Source organism: Coregonus lavaretus (genome assembly GCF_964263955.1).
Source record: "Coregonus lavaretus genome assembly, chromosome: 30".
NCBI lineage: Eukaryota > Metazoa > Chordata > Actinopteri > Salmoniformes > Salmonidae > Coregonus > Coregonus lavaretus.
Window position 1 is genome coordinate 37,745,797 of NC_140017.1, and position 12,256 is coordinate 37,758,052.

The 12,256-nt window shown below is 47.3% G+C and overlaps 1 protein-coding gene across 1 annotated transcript in view; it reads right to left on the minus strand.

Moving 5' to 3' along the window:
• LOC311106096 (ubiquitin carboxyl-terminal hydrolase 32-like) overlaps window positions 1–12,256 on the minus strand; it is a 108,842-nt gene that overhangs the window by 76,597 nt on the left and 19,989 nt on the right. Inside the window, exon 3 of the mRNA XM_084148404.1 lies at window positions 1,193–1,298. Within this exon, the coding sequence (XP_084004530.1) occupies window positions 1,193–1,298 (106 nt within the window). The remainder of the gene's footprint in view (window positions 1–1,192; window positions 1,299–12,256) is intronic.

The window sequence follows — 12,256 nt, forward strand, 5'->3', positions numbered from 1 at the left end:
GAGAGGGGAAGAGAGGGGGAGAGAGGATGAGAGGGGGAGAGAGGATGACAGGGGGAGAGAGGGGGAGAGGGGGGAGAGGGAGAGAGGGGGAGAGAGAGGATGAGAGGGGGAGAGAGGGGATGAGAGGGGGAGAGAGAGGATGAGAGGGGGAGAGAGAGGGGAAGAGAGGGGGAGAGAGGATGAGAGGGGGAGAGAGAGGATGAGAGGGGGAGAGGGGATGAGAGGGGGAGAGAGAGGATGAGAGGGGGAGAGAGGATGAGAGGGGGAGAGGGGGGAGAGGGGGGAGAGGGGAAGAGAGGGGGAGAGAGGATGAGAGGGGGAGAGAGAGGGGGAGAGGGGATGAGAGGGGGAGAGAGAGGGGGAGAGAGGGGGAGAGGGGGAGAGGGGAAGTGTGGGAGAGAGAGGATGAGAGAGGGAGAGAGAGAGGATGAGAGGGGAAGAGAGGGGGAGAGAGGGGATGAGAGAGGATGAGAGAGGATGAGAGGGGGAGAGAGAGAGGATGAGAGGGGGAGAGAGGGGATGAGAGGGGGAGAGGGAGCGGGGAAGAGAGGGGGAGAGAGGGGGAGAGAGGGGGAGAGAGAGGATGAGAGAGGGAGGATGAGAGGGGGAGAGAGGGGATGAGAGGGAGAGAGAGGGGATGAGAGAGAGGATGAGAGGGGAAGAGAGGGGGAGAGAGGATGAGAGGGGGAGAGAGAGGGGGAGAGAGGATGACAGGGGGAGAGAGGGGGAGAGAGAGGATGAGAGGGGGAGAGAGGGGATGAGAGGGGGAGAGAGGGGATGAGAGGGGAAGAGAGGGGATGAGAGGGAGAGAGGGGAAGAGAGAGGATGAGAGAGGGAGAGAGAGGATGAGACGGGGAGAGAGAGGATGAGAGGGGGAGAGAGGGGATGAGAGGGGGAGAGGGGGGATGAGAGAGGGAGAGGATGAGAGGGGGAGAGGGGGGAGAGGGGAAGAGAGGGGAAGAGAGGGGGAGAGAGGGGGAGAGAGGGGGAGAGAGGAAGAGAGGGGGAGAGGGGGGGAGAGAGGGAGAGAGGGGCGAGAGGGGAAGAGAGGGGGAGAGGGGGAGAGAGAGGATGAGAGAGGGAGAGAGAGGATGAGAGAGGGAGAGAGGGAGGATGAGAGGGGGAGAGAGGGGATGAGAGGGGGAGAGAGGGGGAGAGAGGGGGGAGAGGGGGGAGAGGGGAGAGAACATACACTTGGCCTTCTCCTCATCTCGTCCTCTGGTCAGCAGCACCAGGCCAATGATGAGGTTGTTAAAGTGCAGTCCTTTAGAGGTGCCTCCAAATGAGTTGTAGATCACCTGCAGAGAGAGTACATAGAGAGAAAGGGAAGATGGTGTTAACAGATCTAGATAGCTAGAAATATGCGAGTAGACACAGATCCCAGTTGAGGGGCGGCAGAGAGCGTTGGGCCAGTAACAGAAAGGTCGCTGGATCGAATCCCCGAGCCGGCAAGGTGGAAAAATCTGCCGTTCTACCCTTGAGCAAGGCAGTTAACCCCCCCACCACAACTGCTCCCCGGGCACCGATGAAGTGGATGTCGATCAAGGCAGCCCCTCACACCTCTCTGATTCAGAGGGGTTGGGTTAAATGCAGAAGACACATTTCAGTTGAACGCATTCAGTTGTACAACTGACGAGGTATCCCCCTTTACATTTTCCTTCCTTTCCAAATAGCACCCTGTTCCCTACATCAGGGATCATCAACTAGAGTCAGCCGCTGGCCGATTGTTTTCTTGAACGGATGGTCAGGAACATAATTACAAATAAATGTGTATACTACAAATAGACCGCAAGAAGCAGAAATAATGGACTAAAACAATCATTTCAAACCTTGCTTACAAACAAACCTTGTATATGATCACATGTATCTCTATTATGCATGGGAATACTTTAGAACAGATTCCCAAAATTCAAATCACTTGGAGCTGATTTTCTGGTATTTCTACAGTCTTTTATGTGCAACAATAAACATTTATATATACACAGTACCAGTCAAGTTTGGACACACCTACTCATTGAAGGGTTTTTCTTTATTTGTACTATTTTCTACAATGCAAAATAATAGTGAAGACATCAAAACTATGAAATAGCACATATGGAATCATATAGTAACCAAAAAAGTGTAAAACAAATCAAAACATATTTTATATTTGAGATTCTTCAAAGTAGCCACCCTTTGCCTTGATGACAGCTTTGCGCACTCTTGGCATTCTCTCAACTAGCTTCATGAGGTAGTCACCTGGAATGCATTTCAATTAACAGGTGTGTATTAATGCATTTGAGCCAATCAGTTGTGTTGTGACAAGGTAGGGGGGTATACAGAAGATAGCCCTATTTGGTAAAAGACCAAGTCCATATTATGGCAAGAACAGCTCAAATAAGCAAAGAGAAATGACAGTCCATCATTACTTTAAGACGTGAAGGTCAGTCAATACGGAACATTTCAAGAACTTTGAAAGTCTCTTCAAGTGCAGTCGCAAAAATCATCAAGTGCTATGATGAAACTGGCTCTCATGAGGACCGCCACAGGAAAGGAAGACCCAGAGTTACCTCTGCTGCAAAGGATAAGTTCATTAGAGTTACCAGCCTCAGAAATTGCAGCCCAAATAAATGCTTCACAGAGTTCATGTAACAGACACATCTCAACATCAACTGTTCAGAGGAGACTGAGTGAATCAGGCCTTCATGGTCGAATTGCTGCAAAGAAACCACTACTAAAGAACACCAATAAGAAGAAGAGACCTGCTTGGGCCAAGAAACACGAGCAATGGACATTACACCAGTGGAAATTTGTTCTGGAGTCTAAATTGGAGATTTTTGTGAGACGCGGTGTGGATGAACGGATGATCTCTGCATGTGTAGTTCCCACCGTAAAGCATGGAGGTGGTGGTGTTATGGTGTGGGGGTGCTTTGCTGATGACACCGTCTGTGATTTACAGACATCAAGGCCTGTAACATACTTTGTTTCACGGAAACATGGCTCTCTTGGGATATTCTGTCGGAATCGGTCCAGCCAGATGGGTTCTCAGTTCATCGCGCAGACAGGAATAAATATCTCTCCGGGAAGCAGAAGGGCGGAGGTGGGGGTTTCATGATTAATGACTCATGGTGTAATTGTAGTAACATAGAGGAACTTGAGTCCTTCTGTTCACCCGACCTAGAATATCTCACAATCAAATGCCGACCATATTATCTCCCAAGAGAATTTTCTTTGGTTATAGTCACGGCCGTGTATATCCCCCCTCAAGCCGATACCACGACGGCCCTCAAAGAACTTCACTGGACCTTATGCAAACTGGAAACCTCATATCCTGAGGCTGCATTTATTGTTGCCGGGGATTTTAACAAAGCAAATTTGAGGACTAGGCTGCCGAAATTCTATCAACATATCGACTGTTGTACTCACGCTGCCAAGATCCTCGACCATTGTTATTCGAACTTCCGGGATGGTTATAAGGCCCTCCCCCGCCCTCCTTTCGGCAAATCTGACCACGACTCCATTTTGCTTCTCCCTTCCTATAGGCAGAAACTCAAACAGGAAGTACCCGTGCTAAGGACTATTCAACGCTGGTCTGACCAATCGGAATCCACGCTTCAAGATTGTTTTGATCACGCGGACTGGGATATGTTCCGGGTAGCTTCCGAAAATAATTTAGACATATACACTGAAACAGTGACTGGGTTTATCAAGAAGTGTATAGGTGATGTTGTGCCCACTGTGACTATTAAAACCTACCCAAACCAGAAACCGTGGATAGATGGCAGCATTCGCGCAAATCTGAAAGCGCGAACCACCGCATTCAACCATGGCAAGGTGACTGGGAATATGGCAGAATACAAACAGTGTAGCTACTCACTCCGCAAGCAATTAAACTGGCAAAACATCAGTATGGAGACAAAGTGGAGTCGCAATTCAACGGCTCAGACACGAGACGTATGTGGCAGGATCTACAGACAATCACGGACTACAAAAGGAAAACCAGCCACGTTGCCGACGCCGACATCTCGCTTCCAGACAAGCTAAACACCTTCTTCGCCCGCTTTGAGGATAACACAGTGCCACTGACGAGGCACACTACCAAGGACTGTGGCCTCTCCTTCTCAATGGCTGACGTGATTAAGAAATTTAAGCATGTTAACCCCCGCAAGGCTGCCTGCCCAGACGGCATCCCTAGCCGTGTCCTCAGAGCATGCGCAGACCAGCTAGCTGGTGTGTTTATGGACATATTCAATCTCTCCCTTTCCCAGTCTGCTGTTCCCACATGCTTCAAGATGGCCACCATTATTCCTGTACCCAAGAAAGCAAAGGTAACTGAACTAAATGACTATCGCCCTGTAGCACTCACCTCTGTCATCATGAAGTGCTTTGAGAGACTAGTCAAAGATCATATCACCTCTACCTTACCTGTCACCATAGACCCACTTCAATTTGCTTACCGACCCAATAGATCCACAGACAATGCAATCGCCATCACACTGCACACTGCCCTATCCCATCTGGACAAAAGGAATACCTATGTAAGAATGCTGTTCATTGACTATAGCTCAGCATTCAACACCATAGTACCCTCCAAGCTCATCATTAAGCTCGAGGCCCTGGGTCTGAACCCCTCCCTGTGCTACTGGGTCCTAGACTTCCTGACGGGCCGCCCCCAGGTGGTGAAGGTAGGAAACAACATCTCCACTTTGCTGATCCTCAACACTGTGGCCCCACAAGGGTGCGTGCTCAGCCCCCTCCTGTACTCCCTGTTCACCCATGACTGTGTGGCCAAGCACGCCTCCAACTCAATCATCAAGTTTGCAGACGACACAACAGTAGTAGGCTTGATTACCAACAATGACGAGACCGCCTACAGGGAGGAGGTGAGGGCTCTGGGAGTGTGGTGCCAGGAAAATAACCTCTCACTCAACATCAACAAAACAAAACAAAGGAGATGATCATGGGCTTCAGGAAACAGCAGAGGGTGCACCACACCTATCCACATCGACGGGACCGCAGTGGAGAAAGTGGAAAGCTTCAAGTTCCTTGGCGTACACATCACCGACAAACTGAAATGGTCCACCCACACAGACAGTGTGGTGAAGAAAGCGCAACAGAGCCTCTTCAACCTCAGGAGGCTGAAGAAATTCGGCTTAGCACGTAAAACCCTCACAAACTTTTACAGATGCACAATTGAGAGCATCCTGTCAGGCTGTATCACCACCTGGTACGGCAACTGCACCGCCCACAACCGCAGGGCTCTCCAGAGGGTGGTGCGGTCTGCCGAACGCATTACCGTGGGCAAACTACCCGCCCTCCAAGACACATACAGCACCAGATGTCACAGGAAGGCCAAAAAGATCATCAAGGACATCAACCACCCGAGCCACTGCCTGTTCACCCCGCTATCATTCAGAAGGCGAGGTCAATAAAAAACAGCTTCTATCTCAAGGCCATCAGACTGTTAAATAGCCTTCACTAGCACATTAGAGGCTGCTGCTGCCTATTGAAATCACTGGCCACTTTAAGAAATGGAACACTAGTCACTTTAATAATGTTATAATGTTTACATATCTTGGACTACTCATCTCATATGTATATACTGTATTCTATAATATTCTACTGTATCTTAGTCCATGCCGCTCTGTCAAATCTTGTCCATATATGTATATATTCTTAAATCCCATTCCTTACTAGTTTTGTGTGTTTTGGGAATATGTTGTGAAATTGTTAGATATTACTTGTTAGATATTACTGCACTGTCGGAGCTAGAAGCACAAGCATTTCACTACACACGCTATAACATCTGCTAAACACGTGTATGTGACAAATAACATTTGATTTGATTTGATTTAGAATTCAAGGCACACTTAACCAGCATGGCTACCACAGCATTCTGCAGCGATACGCCATCCCATCTCGTTTGGGCTTAGTGGGACTATCATTTGTTTTTCAACAGGACAATGACCCAACACACCTCCAGGCTGTGTAAGGGCTATTTTGCCAAGAAGGAGAGTGATGGAGAGCTGCATCAGATGACCTGGCCTCCACAATTCCCTGACCTCAACCCAATTGAGATGATTTGGGATGAGTCGGATCACAGAGTGAAGGAAAAGCAGCCAACAATTGCTCAGCATTTTACATTTACATTTTAGTCATTTAGCAGACGCTCTTATCCAGAGCGACTTACAGTTAAGTGAGTGCATACATTTTCATACTGGCCCCCCGTGGGAAACGAACCCACAACCCTGGCGTTGCAAGCGCCATGCTCTACCAACTGAGCTACAGGGGACTGCATATGTGGGAACTCCTTCAAGACTGTTGGAAAAGCATTCCAGGTGAAGCTGGTTGAGAGAATGCCAAGAGTGTGCAAAGCTGTCATCAAGGCAAAGGGTGGCTATTTGAAGAATCTCAAATATTTTTAGATTTGTTTAACACTTTTTTTGGTTACTACATGATTCCATGTGTGTTATTTCATAGTTTTGATGTCTTCACTATTATTTCTACAATGTAGAATATAGTAAAAAAATAAATTAAAAAAAACCTTGAATGAGTATACATATAATTTATTTTAAGTGCTCCGAAAACTTGGGGGCCAAATAAAATCACCCACGTGCCAAATTCAGCTTGTGGGTGGCCAGTTGGAGAACCCCGTCCTACATAGTCCCCTCCTTTTCACCAGAGCCCTATGGACCAGTGGTAGTGCTCTTGACCATGACAGACTGAGCAGGTGAATCCAGGTGAAAGCTATGATCCCTTATTGATGTCACATGTTAATTGTTTTAGGATGGTCATACCACGGATCATTTAGCAATTTGATTTAGAATTTTAGGACCCCTTTAGGTATATATACAAAAAATACAAAGAATTTGATAAAGTTTAGAATTTGGCCTTTACTACTGTAGCCCATAGAAACGCATTGAATTACATTCATAAATGGCAAAAAAGACAGTCAAAAAATTTATCATAAGGAATAATGTTTTGAAGTGTCTGTCCTATATCTAGGAGATAAAAGAAAGATCAGGAAATATTTGTGTTTTTGGACAAAAATGTAACGCCTTTTTTTTTTTGCCACAAAACTACCTCCATACTTCCATTCATTTGTATGGGTTACCATCAGACGAGTCCCGTGACACTTGTGGGGGTCGTGTTCGTGAGGGTCCCCCCTTTCCCTTGCCTGATGATAGCAACCGCCCACCTCTTCCACATAAGTGACATTGGTACATTGTGTGTGTGTGTGTGTGTTGTGTCGTCTGTGGAGTGTGTGACTTGGGAGTCGTCCCTTTCGCCAGCACTTGCAGTGCCTCCTGGCTGCCTGGGGTGTGCTGGAGAGCCTGATGAGAGGTGACTGTACAGCTGCGTCCCAAATGGCACCCTATTCCCTACATAGTGCACTACTTTTGACCAGGCTCTGATCAACAGTAGTGCACTATGAAGTGATTAGGGTGCCAATTGGGAGATGGCAGTCACAGTGGCTGTGTCGTTGTGTCAGGTACAAACAGAAGCACCATATTTGCACTTTTGAGAGGCGTCGCCCGGTTATATGATTGCCCTTCAAATCTGTGTCAACATAACACTTTAATACTGTCATATTACATTTTACATTTTAGTCATTTAGCAGACGCTCTTATCCAGAGCGACTTTACAGTTAGTGAGTGCATACATTTTCATACTGGCCCCCCGTGGGAAACGAACCCACAACCCTGGCGTTGCAAGCGCCATGCTCTACCAACTGAGCTACAGGGGACTATAAACCATTTATGGTTTTAAATTACCATTCCTTATTCCTTTGCATACCATGTGTAATGCATGAGTATTTGGATACTTATTAAAAGCCTGTATATTTAGACCTAATGCTTTATATTAGGGCTTACTCTGCTTGCCCTGAAGCTTGCCCTGAAGCTTGCCCTGAAGCTTGCCCTGAAACAACATATTCTATATATGCGCATCTTAAGCTTTCTTAGGAACCAGGTCATGAGCACAAATATTGGAAGGACAAAACGACTATTAACAGAATGATGTTTCTACTTCGCAGTGTTTGTCTGACAAACTGAACAACTAAATATAAAAAATAGAGAGAGAGAGAGATGTCAAGGCACTGCAAAAGCTGCATAATATTGTCTTGAGACACATTTCACCTCAACATGACAGTGAAGTCCTTCTAAATGCATTACCCTCTGGAAATGCTGCCATTAAGACAAATGTATAGACCTAAAACACGTCCTCAAAAATCACGCTGGCCACCGCCCAGGCCTTTCTGTTTTACACTGGCATAAACTGCCATAAACTGGCATAAACTGACAAACTATTTGGACAGATAGAAAGAAAAGAGGAAAGCTTTGAGCTGTCACCATCATCATCATCATCACCACCATCACGTTATCTGTTGACTAATTGGACTCAATCCCTCAGGACAAACAACTCATTTACTATGTTACACTCTATATAGAAAAGTATGTGGACACCCCTTCATATTAGTGGATTCTATTAGAGATATACACATAGCAGTATGTGGACACCCCTTCATATTAGTGGATTCTATTAGATATATACACATAGCAGTATGTGGACACCCCTTCATATTAGTGGATTCTATTAGATATATACACATAGCAGTATGTGGACACCCCTTCATATTAGTGGATTCTATTAGAGATATACACATAGCAGTATGTGGACACCCCTTCATATTAGTGGATTCTATTAGAGATATACACATAGCAGTATGTGGACACCCCTTCATATTAGTGGATTCTATTAGAGATATACACATAGCAGTATGTGGACACCCCTTCATATTAGTGGATTCTATTAGATATATACACACACATAGCAGTATGTGGACACCCTTTCAAATGAATGGATTCTATTCCAGCCACCCCCGTTGCTGACAGGTGTATACAATCGATCATACAGCCATGCAATCTCCACAAACATTGGCAGTAGAATGGCCTTACTGAAGAGAGCTCAGTGACTTTCAACGTGGCACAGTCATAGGATGCCACCTTTCCAACAAGTCATTTAGTCAAATTTCTGCCCTGCTAGAGCTGCCCCGGTCAACTGCAAGTGCTGTTATTGTTAAGTGGAAACGTCTAGGCGCAACAATGGTTCAGCCGCGAAGTGGTAGGCCACACAAGCTCACATAAACAATACCTAGCTGTAGTTAGGTATTGTATTTATTGTAGGTTAGTATTGTTGTTATTGTAGCTTTCCGTGGGTAATTGTGGGTTAGAATTGAGGCACGAAGCTAGCTAGCTAGCGGGTAGCTATTGGTAACGATTAGCAACGCTGGAGAGCTGGTTCCAACGTTTAATTATTATTATTATTATTATTATTATTTATTTATTTTTATTTTTTTTATTTTTTTTTGCTGCGTTGTGAAGGGAACTCGACACGGACTTGAATTGTCTGTTTGGTGTGCTGACACACTCTTGGCAGTTTGTTGTGGCCAGGTGTTGATGCTAAGTTGTGTGTTAATGGATGCTAGCTTGCAGGTTGGCTACGGCGTCATAGCTAGGCTTCGTGGGTTGTTGTGGGTAGTTACTGTGTCTTGGCAGTGTCCTCGGCCGTGCCAGCTGTAGCACGAAGCTAGCTAGCTAGCCGTTCTTCAAACAGAGTCGACACAGTGGCCATTGCTAGCTACCCAACATGACCATTTGGCTGTACTGAAGTAGCTAACCACAATTTACTTGTCCTAGCTAGCCAACGTCTAATCATTGCTGCGTCATGTAAGGAACTTGACACAGACACGAATGATCTGTTTAGTGTGTTATCACAATATTGGTGGTTTGTTGTGACCAAGTGTTGGCGCTAAACGGTGTGTTATTGTTATTGGATGCTAGTCTGCTAGTTGGCTATGGAGTCATAGTTGGCTAGCTGAACAAAGTGGGTTGAGTCTACTCCTTTAAACATTGAACCGCTGTGGTTCACAACAATTCTGATTTCCAAAGGCGGAAGTTGGGAGAGTTTTTTCTTCGGGTGGTTCAGTGAAACAATTTTAGTTTCCGAGGTAGAAGTTTTGGTGAGGGAGGCCCTGCTCTCTCCACTCCCAGATGCTTAGCCCATTTCATTCCGATCTCCTCTGCATTTTTGTAGCCATTTGCTACAGCCTGTCAACTATGCCTCTGCCTATCCCTGTTCTCTCCTCTCTGCACAGGCTACACAAACGCACCACACCGCGTGGCTGCTGCCTCTCCAATCTGGTGGTCCCTGCACGCACCACCCACGTGGAGTTCCAGGTCGCAGGCAGCCTCTGGAACTGCCGTTCTGCTGCCAACAAAGCTGACTTCATCCCAGCCTATGCCAACCTCCAGTCCCTCGACTTCCTGGCGCTGACGGAAACATGGATCACCACTGAAAACACCGCTACTCCTACTGCTCTCTCCTCGTCTGACCATGTGTTCTCGCATACCCCGAGAGCATCTGGTCAGAGGGGTGGTGGTACAGGAATCCTCATCTCTCCCAAGTGGACATTCTCAATTTTTCCCCTAACCCATCTGTCTATCTCCTCATTTGAATTCCATGCTGTCACAGTCACTAGCCCATTTAAGCTTAATATCCTTGTCATCTATCGCCCTCCAGGTTCCCTTGGAGAGTTCATCAATGAGCTTGACGCCTTGATAAGTTCCTTCCCTGAGGATGGCTCACCCCTAACAGTTTTGGGGGATTTCAACCTCCCTATGTCCACATTTGACTAATTTCTCTCTGCCTCCTTCTTTCCACTCCTCTCCTCTTTTGACCTCACCCTCTCACCGTCCCCCCCTACTCACAAGGCAGGCAATACGCTTGACCTCATCTTCACTAGATGCTGCTCCTCTACTAATCTCACTGCAACTCCCCTCCAAGTCTCCGACCACTACTTTGTTTCCTTTTCTCTCTCACTCTCCTCCCACACTACTCACTCTGCCCCTACACAGATGGTAATGCGCCGCCGCAACCTTCGCTCTCTCTCTCCCACTACTCTCTCCTCTTCCATCCTATCATCTCTTCCCTCTGCTCAATCCTTCTCCCTCCAATCTCCTGATTCTGCCTCCTCAACCCTCCTCTCCTCCCTTTCTGCATCCTTTGACTCTCTGTGTCCCCTATCCTCCCGGCCGGCTCGGTCCTCCCCTCCAGCTCCGTGGCTTGATGACTCATTGCGAGCTCACAGAACAGAGCTCCGGGCAGCGGAGCGGAAATGGAAGAAAACTAAATTCCCTGCCGACCTGGCATCTTTTCACTCCCTCCTCTCTACATTTTCTTCATCTGTTTCTGCTGCTAAGGCCACCTTCTACCACTCTAAATTCCAAGCATCTGCCTCTAACCCTAGGAAGCTCTTTGCCACATTTTCCTCCCTCCTGAATCCTCCCCCCCCCCCCCCCCTCCTCTCTCTCTGTGGATGACTTCGTCAACCACTTTGAAAAGAAGGTTGACGACATCCGATCCTTGTTTGTTAAGTCTAATGACACTGCTGGTCCTGCTCACACTGCCCTACCCTATGCTTTGACTTCTTTCTCCCCTCTCTCTCCAGATAAGATCCTGCGACTTGTGACTGCAGGCCGCCCAACAACCTGCCCGCTTGACCCCATCCCCTCCTCCCTTCTCCAGACCATCTCCGGTGACCTTCTCCCCTACCTCACCTCGCTGATCAACTCATCCTTGACCGCTGGCCATGTCCCTTCCGTCTTCAAGAGAGCGAGAGTTACTCCCCTTCTCAAAAAACCAACACTCGACCCCACTGATGTCAACAACTACAGACCAGTATCCCTTCTTTCTTTTCTTTCCAAAACTATTGAGCGTGCCGTCTTTAGCCAACTCTCTTGCTATCTCTCTCAGAATGACCTTCTTGATCCAAACCAATCAGGTTTCAGGACTGGTCATTCAACTGAGACTGCTCTTCTCTGTGTCACAGAGACTCTCCGCACTGCTAAAGCTAACTCTCTCTCCTCTGCTCTTGTCCTTCTAGACCTGTCTGCTGCCTTTGATACTGTGAACCATCAGATCCTCCTCTCCACCCTCTCCGAAATGGGCATCTCCGGCGCGGCTCACTCCTGGATTGCGTCCTACCTGACCGGTCGCTCCTACCAAGTGGCGTGGCGGGAAGCTGTCTCCGCACCACGTGCTCTCACCACTGGTGTCCCCCAGGGATCGGTTTTGGGTGAACGCACCAATTTGTGAGTCGCTCTGGCTAAGAGCGTCTGCTAAATGACGTTAATGTGCCCTTGAGCAAGGCACTTAACCCTAATTGCTCCTGTAAGTCGCTCTGGTTAAGAGCGTCTGCTAAATGACTAAAATGTAA